General features: G+C 35.0%; 1 protein-coding gene across 7 annotated transcripts in view; it reads left to right on the top strand.

The window, feature by feature from the left end:
- PDE10A (phosphodiesterase 10A) overlaps nt 1-15,878 on the top strand; it is a 591,886-nt gene that overhangs the window by 413,084 nt on the left and 162,924 nt on the right. For all 7 annotated transcript variants that reach the window (XM_072766442.1, XM_072766447.1, XM_072766434.1 and 4 more), the window contains one exon: nt 213-341. In XM_072766442.1, coding sequence (XP_072622543.1) covers nt 213-341 — 129 coding nt within the window. The remainder of the gene's footprint in view (nt 1-212; nt 342-15,878) is intronic.

The raw sequence follows: 15,878 nt of genomic DNA on the forward strand, positions 1-15,878 counted from the left end.
TTACGGTGTTGTTTTAACGGTTTCTCTATGTTGTAACATGTCTAAATTTAAGTCCTCTTCATGGACCAATACTGTTCCATCGTGTGTGTGCACATTTGTACATTCTTCTTATGTCTTAAATCAATTTTAGCATCAGGTGTCGTTTTTCTGTATTTTTGATCCTTATGAAGGTGTCAACTAGGTTAATTTTATTCTTTTTAATTATTTTACAGGTTTGACAGATGAAAAAGTGAAGGCATATCTTTCTCTTCATCCCCAGGTGTTAGACGAGTTTGTATCTGAAAGTGTTAGTACAGAGACAGTAGAAAAATGGCTGAAGAGGAAAAACAACAAACCAGAAGGTAAGAGCTCATTCAGATTAAGTGCAGATTATTTTCTAGTTTACAGTGACAAGAAAACTGCTGGAAAATAACATATAAAGTAGACAAAATTAGCATTTTAATTCTGTAGACATTTTATTCTGTTTAAAAAGATAAAATAAGTTGGAATGAGGGGCAACAAATAAGATCCTTGATTTAAAAAAACTTACAAAGAACTCTTGAAAATTTATTTAGACATGACCATATTGAAAAATGCAGAAGTCAATATTAGACTTGACTTTAATGATTGATATTAATGATTACACAAATGTTCTTTATATTTCAAAAATTTATGTATATTATTACATTTTGCAAAAAGAAGTCTTTAAACAATTTTTCTGTGTATACACAGAAAAGAACTCTTGACTTTGCATTTGATGTTGTGTTCACACTCATGAACTTAGGATGCTGTTATATTTATGAAAAAAGAAATGTGGGCTCAAAAGAGATGTGAAATGAAATAAATTCCCCCCCAAGTTGATTATGTATTAATATATTGGATTTGAGTATTGAAGTATAATTTTAATTTTAAATGAATTTATATTTGGCTAAATAGGGCATCTTATTTCTATGAATACTCTTTTTATAGTAGAAATTTATGTTATGTGTGATTTTAACTATATGAAGAATTTTTATGTTAAAAACAATATCCTATTTTTCTGGGAATTTATTTAGTGTAATAAAATGCTATGAAGTTTAAAAATGCTGTTAATTTAAAAATGATCAATATTAAAATGTTATGCTGTTAGAACTGTGGTACTACTCTGATGTTTAGAGCTGATTTTCCTCCAGTTTTCAGAGTTTCTATAATTTTCTCACATAGTTTTTAAATTAAAGAGATAAACCTTTTGGCATCAAAGCAAAGATTAGATTTTAAAGTACATAAAGGGGTGCCTGGGTGGCTCAGTTGGTTAAACATATGACTCTTGGTCTCAGCTTAAGTCTTGATCTCAGGGTCGTGTGTTTGAGCCCCGTGTTGGGCTCCACGTACCCTCTTAAAATAAAAAAGTACACGTGCATGAGTGTGTGTGCATGTGTGTGTGGTGTGTGTATTGAGAAGGAGGGGTAAGGGATAGATAGGGAGAGAGAAATATAAATATGCCAGAGAGATGTATTCTTTTCAAAACAACCATAACATTTAATATTAAGAACAAAATTTGACATGGCATATCTCAGCTATTATAAACCTCAAACATTTGAAAACAATTTGAGATGTCTGACATTTTCAAAAGTATGACTGAGCTGTGCTTAAGGCACACCATATAAAGATGCAAATTTAAACTTGGTATGTAATGATGGATAATAATGTAGTGCAAGAAGAAATGATATTTGTGAGATAGGAAATTGAGGATAGATCCTAGGAAATGAAAATCACATTTTTTAAAGCAAATGAATAATGGGATGATTATTTACATTAGAAAATTATGTTTGCTTTTAAAATGGCCAGCTTTCATACTATAAGTGTTTTCCTAATGATGACCTCATGGTGTTAGAAAAGCTAGTTTTTCTTGATTCACTTAGTATTTTATTGAGTACCTACTTGTCTAGTGTTTAGAGGCACAATGCTGAAGAGATCGAGAATGCATGGCATATTTTAGTTAAACTGTGGCAAGGTTTGCAATGCATCAATATTGTGTGACCCCAGAGCAGTAGTAATTTCCAAGGAAATTCACATATATTTGGCCCTTTACATCTGATTATGAGTGAAGATACTAGGTAGTCGTGTTCTTTTGGCAGATTTGAACCTGTGCTAAGGGAAGCTAAAGGATCGCCGGCAGTCCCACACCTAGTTCTCATTAGTTCCCAGACAGTAACTCTGTGAGCGACTTGGCATAGATGGGGCAGGAGGTGAGGGGGTTGTAGCTATGTTTGTATCCCTTACCAACAACATGTCTGATGCATGCTGGAATGGTTCTGTAAACATTTTTGAATGAATAAATAAATGAAGGAGGTTTAGATTGTCAACCTCCAGGTGAACCTCTGTTTGTTACTAAACTTGGTTGTCATAGTGTGACTGATACCAGAGGCTCTTCTTATCTCCCCACTACTCATTTAAGAGCTTCTTGAGGGAATGGATTATGTAATGCACATTTTAAAATCCTTCAGGGTACCTTGTCTCTTCATTTATTCAGCAGACTCTGTGGAGCACTGCTGAGGTACTAGATGGTGACGTTTTTTAGGCCCTTACAGTCAAACAAATGAAAAAGCTAGTAAGTTTTTACTTCCTTCCTGTTAGTCCAATGGTGAGGTTGAGCATGGTCCAGACTTGGAGTCTCTGAGCCAGAGTGGGCTGTGGAGGACCCCCATCACAGTGGATCGCTCTGGTTTGTGTTGACAGAGCAGGGGTTTGGGAAAGGTGAATTGCCACCTATCTTCAGACATTTAAATTTCCAAAGTCTTTACTGTTACTGTTTTTGGTTTCATTTTATTGCTTTTATACCATTTACATTTTAAATACATAAAGTTATATCTGTGATTGTGAGGCAAATTGCCTCTTGAAGGTGGACCTCTGATCTTGAATTCCAAACAGTTGATTTTCAAGTGATGTTTGGAAGTTGGAGGTAACATTTATTTCTCTTATAACCTAATGTTCTCATTTAGAGAATGTATAAATATTCCCTGAAAGTATTGAGGCCTGTACACAATGACAGCCATACTTCCATTTGGGAAAAACCTCAGGAAAAAAAAAATTAACTAGGTCATGAATTGTTTTACTAAGTTGTAAGTTTTATATATTATGTTGATTTTTATGTAAGCTAGTTTTGACAGGCCCAGCTGGTACGCATCAAGCTCAGATTACTAAACTGTTTAACATCTATGCCAAGTATCAAGGTATAAACATAAAATTAATAAATAAACATTAGGAGATGATGAATCTTGTGATAACATTCTAAGATGGAATACAGTTTGATATCCATAATGCCATTTCAGTATTTCAGTTATGTTCAGAAAGAACCACGAATCACTTTGACTATCAGCAATGGCCCCTTTGGCTTCTAATGTAACAAACTTAGTTGACCATGTTGGTGATATGAGAAGAGGGGTGCATGAAGAAATGAGAACATTGGAAGTCAGTAAGACTATATTTGGTATCTTCTGGTATTAGAACAATATTTAAAATACACGGATTTTGTTTAAAATCCCCAAAATGTAACTGTGATACTCATTATAAAGGGAAGCTGTTTGGTATTCAAGAGGGTGATTGATTGAACCCAAATCATTTAAGAGTAGCAATGTCATCTTTTATATCTAATGATTTATATTATTATTGTGTTTATATGTGTAAAATATTGAATAGCAGACCATATCACTATCAGTTTACCTATAAATGCCAAATAATTAGTAATGAAAATATTGGTGCTGTCACTGCTTTAAATATTTTAAACACATACATGAGTGGTTTCTTTTTTTACTCAAAGAATGTAGTTATTATTATGCATTTTTTATGTCTCTATGGTTATAAAGATGGGACAATTTTCATTCAATTAAAATTACTAAATATTTCATAGAATTAGTAAGATTTAAATCATGCCCCCCCCCCCTACTATATGCAACCTGAAATGCAGATTAAATGGCATTTGTCTGCTTAGCATGTAACAGATGGTTTCTGTGCTTGAATTTACAATGTGGTGGGATTTTAAATAATGGGACATGAATTACTTTGCCAAACCATGCAGTGTTAGAAGGTTTTAGTAAGTAGGACACTAATAAATTATGTGTTAACTATTGGTATATATCATGAATAAGGAAAAAACCCACATTATTGAAATGGTTTACTTGGAACTTCATCTTGGGCACTTTCTTTTCCTTGAAATTTCTTTGTCTCAAATATGGAAATTACATTTTCACATAGAAATTTCATATCTCTTTCTCTCTCTCTCTTTTTTTTTTTTTTGAATAGAAATAAAATGTATTGGAGGCCCTATTCAAATTATAAATAAACATAAGTTCATAATTTAACTAGAAAGGGAATAAAGTTTATTTACAAAGAGTTACTTTCTGTATTCCATTAATTCTGTTAATTGTTCATATTATTGCAAAGATGTATCTTTAATATATTCTTCCTTGAGAGTGTTTGGGCTCTGTAGCAATCTAATCAAGTTGATTGGGATTTTGATAATTTTAAAGATTAATTCAGATGATCACAAATATTGTTAGTGATTGTGAATAATTTCAATAGCTTTGTTACAAGCTTGGTTTTCTGAAGCAGTTTTTGTAGTATCTATAAAGTTCCTATCAGTGGTAGTTATTATTTGTACATTTAATGTCATTGCTATATTTCCTAAGTAAAAAATTTTTTATAAGTGATTCTAATGAATGAAAATGTTATGAGCTAATGGATTTTGGAAAATGCTTTGTTTTCATCAGCGTTTCTTTTTATACAAGTTGTATTTTCTAATTGTACATGTAGTAGAAAAAAGATGTTTAATTCAAATTATTGCATCTCTTTAATAGAATTCCTTTTAGCATTTAAGATTTTGTTTCACTTAACCCAGATTTTGAAACTGAAATGCAAGCCTATGAGAGATGAATGGTATAACCATTTCTGTTTTTTTTTTATCTACTCCTTAAAAGTTTGTGTAGGTTTAACAGTGATCCAGATTATTTGATTAAAGATTGAATAATAATTTCTAGAAACATCTAGTGTGTGGCCAACTTGTAGCTAAAAATATAACCAGATACTACTCATTTCTCTACCTAATCATTTGGTATGCTGATTAACAAATATTCCTTGAGTCCCTAGTATGGGAAGATAATTGGAGAACAAGGAGTATAAACTTATTCCCTTGAAGGTCACTTTCTGATAGGAGAAGACAGATAAACAATCAAAGAGTAAGAATAAGGTTATTTCAGGATTTGTTGCTGGTGTATTTGGAAACATCTACCATAACATCCAGCAAACAGGAATTTTTAATAGAATTAACTTTGCTTGAGATTTTAAGATTCATGTTGTTTTAGCCAGTTAGATAGAGTGTTATATGAAGCACAAGCATCTGTCTACTTGCTGTGTTCTGGGCTCCTTGTTAGTCAGAGGAGCCATCTTGTGGTTACTGCCCTTGGGGGATTTATAATCTTCTGATGTAGAAAGAAGGTAAGAACCTGTGAGAGTATAACAACCGAGGCTGAACAATCCAGTGTTGAGTGGTGCAGTGTAAGTTTTCAAGACAATGCTGGGAGAGCTGAGGACATGAAAAGGTATGAATATTGAGAAAGCTTTTTACAGGAATTGGTTCTTTATCTAGGCCACTGATTCTCAAATTGTGACTCCAACATGGCAATCACTTGGGCACTAGTTAGAAATGCCTTGGGGCTTTTCTCACTTAAGATCCCTGGAATCAGAAATTCCTGCAGTGGGGCCTACAGTTTGTGTTTTGATAAGCTCTCCCAAGTAATTCTTATGCAAACTCACGTTTGAGAACCACTGTTCTGGATGGTGGGGGCCTGTAGAAGAGCAAATGCAGTGCTGATGTTGGCTGGGGGAGCAATAAAATCAAAAGCAGGGCTGCAGGGCTTGTTGTGATTTACTTCTGGGATAGCCTGGAGCGGGAAGTTTTGGCAATTTGATAGAAGGCGGAGTAATTGAAAGCAAGGGGCAAACACAACAGGCCTATACAACAGTGGTTGGTTAAGATGAATATTTAAGTCACCCCCTTACCCCCAACACACACCTTTTTTTAACTTTTCAGATTTTTTAAAGATTTTATTTATTCATGAGAGACACACCGAGAGAGAAAGGCAGAGACACAGGTAGAGGGAGAAGTAGGCTCCTGCAGGGAGCCCAACGTGGGACTTGATCCCAGGTCTCCAGGATCATGCCCTGGGATGAAGGTGGCACTAAACTGCTGAGCCACCCGGGCCGCCTACTTTTCAGAATTTTTTGTTTGCTTTTATTATACTGGAAATTTTGATATATTGCAGAATAGTTTTACTATGGATTTCACATCTTGAAAATATTTTTCTTATTTAAGAATGGGAGAAAGTAGTGTTAAAAATTTTGTCTTTCTACTCATTTTAACTGGTTATTCATGTTCTGCATTGACTATAATAGGAAAAGTTGGTGAAAAAAACTAAATTTTGGAATCCCATCCAAAATAGGTGTTTTGATTGATAGCTTCATTAAAGTGTGGTGAGTTGCAGAACAGGATACATTACCATCTTTTACAAGATAATAATCATATGTAATTGTGTAGGCAAAGAGCTAGTAAAATATAAATCATTGTGGTTTTTGGATTAGGGGGAGTTATAGGTAAGTTTATATTTTTATATATGTTGCTTTTTAAATTAAAAAAATAGAGTAAACATTAAAAGAAACTTATGGAATTATTCTTGTATGGAGGGTTTTTCCCAGGTTCAATAATTCTAATTTAGTTTAAAGTATTATATTCTGCTTTTTTGGCTACTTTTCATTACAAGAGATAATATATATTCACTATCCCTTACTGGCTTTTTTTTGCACTTTGCTTCTCCCCTCAAAATATGTTATCATTGGTCATTTAGATTGTTACATAGGAAGTTGGTGGTTGAAATGGGGTCCAGAAAAGTACACAGCTCAATTTCTGTCCCAGAATCATCATTTTAGGTTTAAAATCAATTCATTTTACTAAAATTTGCCAGGTATCTACTATGTGTTTAGCATTTGCTAAACATTGGACACGTATTCAGTTGTAATAGAACTTACTGTTTCTAAAGGAGGCAAAAAATAGTAAGGAGTTTTAGCACTTAACTCTCTTAGTGACTTTCAAATATGCTATACAGCAATGTCAACTATAGTCATCATGTTGTACATTATATCCTCAGTACTTATTTGTCTTATAACTTGAAGTTTTTAACTTTTGACCAGCTTCACCCAGTCCCCCCATCCATGCCAAGGTTGAAAAATTTTCCTCTAAGATCAGGGACAAGACAAGGATGTCTACTCTCGCCACTCCTATTTGACATGATACTGGAAGTCCTAGCCTGTGCAGTCAGGCAAGAGAAAGAAATAAAAGGCATTGGAATGGGAAACAAAGAAGTAAAATGTCTCTGTTTGCAGATGACATGATTTTAGATACAGATTCTAAAGACCTACACCAAAAACTTGTTAGGTCTTATCAATGAGTTCAGTATAGCTGCAGGATACAAAATTAACAAACAAAAATCAGTACTGTTTCTATACACAAATTGTCTGAAAAAGAAACAAAGCAGTTCCATTTACAGTAGTATCAAAAATAATACAATTAGGTATACATTACGAATATAATACTTAGGAATACATTAACTCAAGGAGGTAACTTGTCTCTAGTCTGAAAACTACAGGGCATTGATGAAAGAAATTAAAGAAAGCACTAGTAAATGGAGAAGTAGCCTGTATTCACAGGTTGGAAGAATTAATATTGTTAAAGTGTAAATACTACCAAATGCCATGTATAGATTTAGTGCAATTCCCATGAAGATTCCAATGGGATGTTTTCACAGAAGTAGAAAAAATGTCTTAAAATTTACACGGAACCACGAAAGACGGAGTAGCGAAAGCAATCCTGAGAAACAAGAACAAAGCAGGAAGAATCCATACTTTCTGATATCAGTATGTAATAATCAAAGCAGTATGATATTGCCATAAGAAGAAATAGGCCAAAGGAACAGAATCAAGAGCCTAGAAATAAATAAGCATATAAGGTCAACTGATAGTTGACAGGGGAGGGAGTCAGTTAAACTCTTCATTAGATGATGCTGAGAAAATTGGACATTCACATGTAAAACAATGAAATTCGACCTCTATCTTTTAACATGATTCACAAAAATTAACTTAAAATGGGTCAAAGATTTAAATGTAAGACCTAAAGCCATAAAACTTCTAGAAGAAAACATAGAAAAAAAGCTCCTTGACATAGCTTTGGCAACAGTTTATTGGATGGGATACCTAAAGCACAGCAATGAAAGCAAACATAAATAAGTGGGATTACATTAAGCTAAAAAAGTTCTTGCACATCAAAAGAAAAAGATTCTACAGTGAAAAAACAACCTATGGAATGGGAAAACCATCTATCTGATGAGGGGTTAATATCCAAAATTCATGTAACCCAATAGCAAAAACAAAGCAAAACAAAAAAAAAATCAACACAAGAACATTAAAGAATAATCCAGTTAAAAATGCACAAAGGACCTAAGCAGTCATTTTTCCAAAGAATATATGGGAATGGCAAACAGGTACATGAAAAGGTACTCAACATCACCAGTTAGGGAAATGAAAGTCAAAAGACATAAAGGTATCAGCTCTTGCTTATTAGAATGGCTAGCATCAAAAAGATCAAGTGATAAAGATTCAACAAAATCTTTGGGATGTCACTTTATCAAGTGATAAAGATTCAACAAAATCTTTGGGATGCAACAAAAGCAATCTAAGGGAAGTTTATAGCAATACAGGCCTACTTTAAGAAGCAAGAAAAATCTCAAACACCTAACCTCATGCCTAAAGGAGCTAGAAAAAGAACAAACAAACCTGCAAACCTGGTAGAAGGAAGGAAATAATAAAGATTAGAGAATAAATAGACAAAATAAAAGCAAAACAAAACAAAAAAATAGAGCAGACCAATGAAACCAGGAGCTGGTTCTTTGAAAAGATCAATAATATTGATAAACCTTTATCCACTCTTCAAAGAAAAAAGAGGGCTCAAATAAAATCAGAAATGCAAGAAAGGTAACTGACACCACAGAAATACAAAGGATTATAGGAGGATATTATGAAAAATTCTATGCTAACAGATTGGACAACCTAGAAGAAATGGTTAAATTCCTAGAAACCTATAATCTTCCGAAATTGAATCAGGAAGAAACAGAAAATTTGAATAGACCAATTACCAGCAATGAAATTGAATCAGTAGTCAAAAAACTCCCAATGAACAAAAGTTCAGGACCAAATAGTAAATTCTATCAAACATGTAAAAAAAAGTAATATCTATTCTTCTCAAACTATTCCAAAAAATGGAAGAGGAGCAAAATCTCCCAAAATCATCCTAGGAGGACAGCAATATCTCGATACCAAAACTAGAAAAAGACTGCCACAAAAAAAGAATTAAAGGCCAGTATTTCTGATGAATACAGATGCCAAAACCTCAGCAAAATACTAGCAAACTGAATCCAACAATACATTAAAAATACCATTCACCACAATCAGTTGAGATTTATTCCCAGATGTATGGGTGGTTCAGTATTTGCAAATCAATCAATATTATAAATCACATCAATAAATAAAAGGACAAAACCCATAAGAACATTTCAATAGATGCAGAAAAAGCATTTGACAAAGCACATTATCCATTCAGGATAAAAACCCCCAACAAAGTAGGTTTAGAGGGAACATGCCTCAACATAAGCAAGGCCACATATAAAAAAACCCACAGCTTGACTTCATAGTCAGTGGAGAGAAGCTGAGAGCTTTCCCTGTAATCAGGAACAAGACAAAGATGTTGACTCTCATCACTTTTATTCAGTGTAGTAGTGGAAGTCCTAGCCATAGCAGTGAGACAACAAAAAGAAATAAAAGGCATCCAAATTGGTAAGGAATAAGTAAAACTTTTACTATTTGCCAATGACATGAAAGACACCACCAAAAACTTAAAATTTATATGGAACCGAGGCACCTGGGTGGCTCAGCGGTTGAGTATCTGCCTTTGGCTCAGGTTTTGATCCCAGGGTCCTAGGATCAAGTCCCACATCAGGCTCTCCCTAGGAGCCTGCTTCTCCCTCTGCCTGTGTCTCTGCCTCCCTCTCTGTGTGTGTCTCATGAATAAATAAACAAAATCTTAAAAAAAACATTATATGGAACCACAGAAACCCCCAAATTGACAAAATAATCTTGAAAAAGAAAAAATCAGAGGTATCACAATTCCAGACTTCAAGTTATGTTACAAAGCTGTAGTAATCTAAACAGTATGGTAGTGTCATAAAAATAGACACATAAATCAATAGAACAGAATAGAGCCCAGAAATGAACCCACAACTATATGGTCAATTAATCTTTGACAAGCAGGAAACAGTATCCAATGTGACAGTCTCTTCAGGAAACAGTGTTGGCAAGACTGGATCACTTTTTTTACACCATGCACAAAGAATAAACTCAAAAAGGATTTTTTTTTTTTTTTCAAAAAGGATTAAAGACCTAAATGTGAGACCTGAAACCATAAAAATCCTAGAAGAGAACGTAGGCAATAAGGTCTGACATTGGCTATAGCAACATTTTTCTAGATATGTCTCCTGCGACAAGGGAAATGAAGGAAAAATAAACCATTGACACTACATCAAAATAAAATGCCTCTGCATAGTAAAGGAAATAATCAACAAAACTGAAAGGCAACCAACTTCAGTGGGAGAAGATATTTGCAAATGGCATATCCAATAAAAGGTTAGCATTAAAATATATAAAAAATATGGAACTGAACATTTTCAAAACAAATCCAATTTAAAAATGGGCAGACAACATGAGCATTTTTTTCCAAAGAAGACATACAGATGGCTGACAGACACTTAAAAAGATACTCAGCATCACTGATCATCAGGGAAATGAAAATCAAAACTACAATGAGGTATCCCCTCACACCTATCAGAATGGCTAAAATCAAAAACAAGAAACAAGTGTTGGCAAAGTTGTGGAGAAAGGGGAACCTGTGCATGCTGCTGGTGGGAATGCAGACTGGTGCAGCCACTGTGGAAAATAGTGTGGAGGGTCCTCAGGAAATTAAAAATAGAGCTACACTGTGATCCAGCCATCACATTGCTGAGAATATATCTGAGGGAGAGGACAATGTTATGTTAAAGAAATACCTGCACTTTTACCTTCACTGCAGCATTATTCACAACAGCCATGGCCTGCCTACAACCTAAGTGTCTGCTAATGCATGACCGGATAAGGAAGATGTGGTAGGTGTGTGTGTACGGTAGAATATTGAGCCACAAAAAGGGAAGAAATCTTGCCTCTTGTGGCAACATGGATGGCCTCTGAGAATGTTATGCTAAATGCAATAAGTCAGGCAGAACAAGGCAGATACTGTATGATCTCCATTTTATGTGGAATTTGAAAACAACAATAACAACAACCCAAAAAACCCCAAACCTCACAACTAAGAGATCAAATTTGTGGTTACTGGATAGGTGAGGTTGATGCGAGAAGGAATTGGAGGAAGGTGGTCAGAAGGCACAAACTTCCAGTTGTAATATAAATATATACTAGGGACATAATGTCCCACATCATGAATGTAGCTAACATTAAAGGAGGATACAGAGGAAAGTTGTTAAGACAGTAGATCCTAGAAGTTCTCATCACAAGAAAATATATACAATGTTTGTGTCTCCACAGATGATGGATGTCAACTTACTGTAGTAATCCTTTCCTGACATTGTCAAATTCTGCTGGACACCCTAAACTTACACAGCGTGGTATCTCAATTATATTTTAATAAAATTGAAAAAAATTAGGAAAAAGGTGCTTTTAGGAAGGTTGTTTTTTAATGGGTTAATGTAGCAAGAAGACCTTGCATTGTTGGAGTCAGGAAAGGGTTCTGTGGGACAGTAGTATATGAGTAGAGTGCGAGCATTGCACAGTGGGAGGAGCCCTGTGTAACATCACAGAGGAAGTGGATGCAAGGGAGAGCAGAGACCAGTTGTGCAGGACCTTTGGGATTGTATGTAAGGGCTTTGGAGTTTATCTTAGGAGCAGTGTGAATTTAGGTAAACTTTTGAAGGAGATTTGGTAAGAGATGTTTTCAATGGATTTTCACAGTCTATAGTGTCTTGTTGAGTATGAAAAACATCGATGCAGTAAAATTTCAGTCTCTGGCCCAGAACTCATCCATGCACTTGTTTATGGCTTGTCATATTAGTATCGGTCACTTACTTACAGATATCTTAATGCATTTGCTCAACCTTTTGAAATTGAAGCAAAAAGTGTGTGTCACTATGTGAAACATAAACGAATAAAGTTTTGCTGGAAACTTTAGAGAACCCTTACAACTTTTACATATTCTACTGTTTTTGTTCATTTGTTGTCTTTTTTGTTTGTTTTTTTAAAGTAGGCTCCCTGCCCAGATTAAGAAGAAGGGAAAGCCCTTATCTCCCTAATCTGTGTAAATCATGAACCATTATCAAGAATGACTCATAAAGCACAGAACTTTGAGCAGAGACCCAGCAAAATCAGGATGGTTCCACACTTCCAAAACAATTGAACAGGAAATGATAAAGGTGATGAAAGGAATGCTTTATCTTTAACTAATTATAAACACCAAAAGCTTACAATCAATAAGGAACCATTAATTCTAGGGATGTTTGAGAAATTGTTCTCAGGCTAAGGGTTTTAGAAGTCAAAGTCAAACTGATTGATCTAAGTCAAAGTTATATATGTATGAGAATTATTAGAGATAGCCTTAATATTTCTCAAAGCCTTAAAATATATATATATATTTTAAAGGTTTTATTTATTTATTCATGAGAGACACGGAGAGAGAGGCAGAGACATAGGCAGAGGGAGAAGCAGGCTCCATGCAGGGAGCCCGATGTGGGACTCGATCCCAGGACCCCGGGATCATGCCCTGAGCCAAAGGCAGATGCTCAACTGCTGAGCTACTCAGGCATCCCAATATATTTTAAGATTTTATTTATTTATTCATTCACGAGAGATATATAGAGAGAGGCAGAGACATCAGCAGAGGGAGAAGCAGGCTCCGCATGGGGAGCCTGATGTGGGACTCCATCCTAGGACCCCAGTATCACAGCCTGAGCCAAAGGCAGATACTCAACCATTGAGCCACCCAGGCGCCCCCAAATATTTCTTTAAATGTCAGTAGAAGCACTCAGATTTCAGTTTGGCCCATGGTTATCCTCATACTGTACTGCCTCAGCTTGTGCATCATTTTACAGTGAGGCTAAGAAAATTAATTTGTAGAGAATTAGAATTTATTCATCAACTATATGAAATTCTAACGTGTAAGATACTTAGAATATATTAAATTACTAGGGATTTCTAAGGTATATAACTTTAGCTCTTTTTTGTGTGTGATGATTTAAAGAGGAAGTTAGAAGTAAGTTTGATGCAAAATATTTTTAAATATTTTTTCACATTAAAAATACTTCTATTTTCCCCATACAAATTTTTAAATGTAACATGCAGCATATATTTAAATATTTTTGCTTTAAGAATTGCAAATCCATTACCTAGAACAGTATCCTGTTCTGTAGGATTCTTGCTCTAAATATTTATTGAATGAAGGGATACACCTAATTTTTATAAGGCCATGCAGAGCTTCAGTAAAACTGTAGATCATTAATAAAATTGAAGCATTATGAAATGAAATTAATTCCCAACTAGTAAACATTTATAGAAAGGATATTGAGTGAATGTAGCAAAACCTATAAGATTGCAGGAACTCCCCATACTTTTTATAAAAAGAAGTTTTAAAAAGTTATTTTTTTGCCATTTAGAAAAAAAAAACGAGAATTTAATAAGAAAGAGGAGGTAGAGGAGATATGCTTGTGATTAAAAAAAAAAACAAACAAAAACTGTGTTAGCTTAAACAGTTTTAAGAAAACCCAACAGATCTCAGTAAAGAGTTATTAATTTGTGTAAAAGTTTAAATCTTCAAAATATAGCAAATCCATATGTATTTGCAAACTACTATTTTAAGTGCTTATATTACTTCAGGTAGTCCTTGTAACAGTGTTATGAGAAAGATATGATTATCATCTCCATTTTATAGATGAGGAAACTGAAATGGGGCTGGTAGGTGTCAGAGCTGGGATATGAACACAGTGATTTGATCCTAGAGGCTGTACTCTTAACCATGGCGCAGTTTGGTTTTCCCTTTCTTAGGTCAACATGTGGCAGAATGGGAGCTTGACTTCACAGTCATGAGAGCAGCTCTGTACCTATGTGCTCTAGCCATTCCCTCTGAAAGGTCTGGTGTATTCCCTATTACCAGAGTCACACTCAGGGGCCTTATGCAAGGATGTGGAGACATTTGCTATGCAGATGATACCCTCAAGAGGTCATGCCCTTGAGACAGTCGTGTAATCCTGAGTCTCCACTCTTGGTATCTGGCAACTGTTACCAAGGTGCAGAATAGCAAATAGGTAGTAAGGGATTGGCAGTGGATAGGGGAGAGATTCCTAAGAACTCTGAGGCTATATATCTGTGTTCAGTAGGAAGGAATGATGTCATCTTTGATTAGTTAGGTCATCCGTGGGGGAAATGGGAGATGGTGACAGTTTTACTCCCTTCTTGCCTTGTCTGGCCTAATATTAGCTTGAACGTAGGAAGGAAAAGTCTTTCCCCTAGTGCCTCCCAGAGACTTTATTTGAAATATGTAGGTTAAACATTACATGAATGGAGCTCACACTCTTAATTTGGTTGTATGGGATGGCTTTACGGAGCTTTTAGAATCAAGCAAATAGCTGCTTTGACTGGGTGAAGAACTGGCTGTGTATGTTGTCATACAACGTATTTACTCACAAGGCTCCTGACATCTCATCGCAGGCAGACAGTAGCAGATATGGAAAGTGGGAGGACGAGCATCCTTATGTACTCCACCTGCCTAATTTTCACATCTGTCTGTCTGTCTGTCACCAGAAAAACAGAATTACCATGATTGGCTTAACAATTAAAATTCCCTTGACCAGGGTGGGAAAGTGACTCCCTCCCAGAGCACAGGGCTACCAGAAGGAAAACATTTTACTAACTTGTGACACCTTTTGGTGAGGAAGAAAAATGGTTTATTGGTAAGGCAACCAAGTCTGCCACTTGTTTCATGATCTCATTTCAAGACAAAAATGTAAATAGATACCTTCATCAGGTAATTTTTCACATAAGCCAAGATATTAATATTTTGATGCTTGCAAAATAGAGCCAATTTTCTTATGAAGTATTTCTATAATCATATTAAAAGTTTTTTTTTCATTTTGCAATAAAATGAAGACTTTGTATATGTTTAAAAGTATTTTTGTTTTAACTGTCTGCAGGAAAAGAGCTTCCCCTTGATTTAAGACATTTCTTAACCAGTCAGTCACTTTTCAAACTGCTGATACATCTTAGTGGTTTTACATGTTAGATTGTTTCTGGATTTTAATATCTTTGTTGCAATACTTTTATCAGATTTTTTTTTTTTCCAAAAATAATTAACAGAGCAAATAAGTGAAATGGTAGATGTGGTCTGGTTGTGGCAGGGAGCTTTAGCAGAGGAGCAGTGATGGGGAGGGATAACCAATCCACCCGGTTGAAGGAGCAGACCTGGCTAAGATGTAAATGAGGTCTTTGCAAAAAACAAACAAACAAACAAATAACCCTTATAAAATCTATTCTCTGTATTGATGTCACAATGGGTGCTTGCAAATGTAAAAACCTGCATTTGTCCCTACTGTTTTCCCATATTAATCCCATGACTGAAATCCTGCATTGGTGCAGAACTTTGGGCTAAAGTTCACAGTCCAATATAGAAGCTAATCTTTTCATGAGTATCCTTTCCATCTACATTTATTTTTCTCCACACATACCCTTTA

This window comes from Vulpes vulpes, chromosome 1 (genome assembly GCF_048418805.1).
Source record: "Vulpes vulpes isolate BD-2025 chromosome 1, VulVul3, whole genome shotgun sequence".
In the NCBI taxonomy this organism is placed as follows: domain Eukaryota; kingdom Metazoa; phylum Chordata; class Mammalia; order Carnivora; family Canidae; genus Vulpes; species Vulpes vulpes.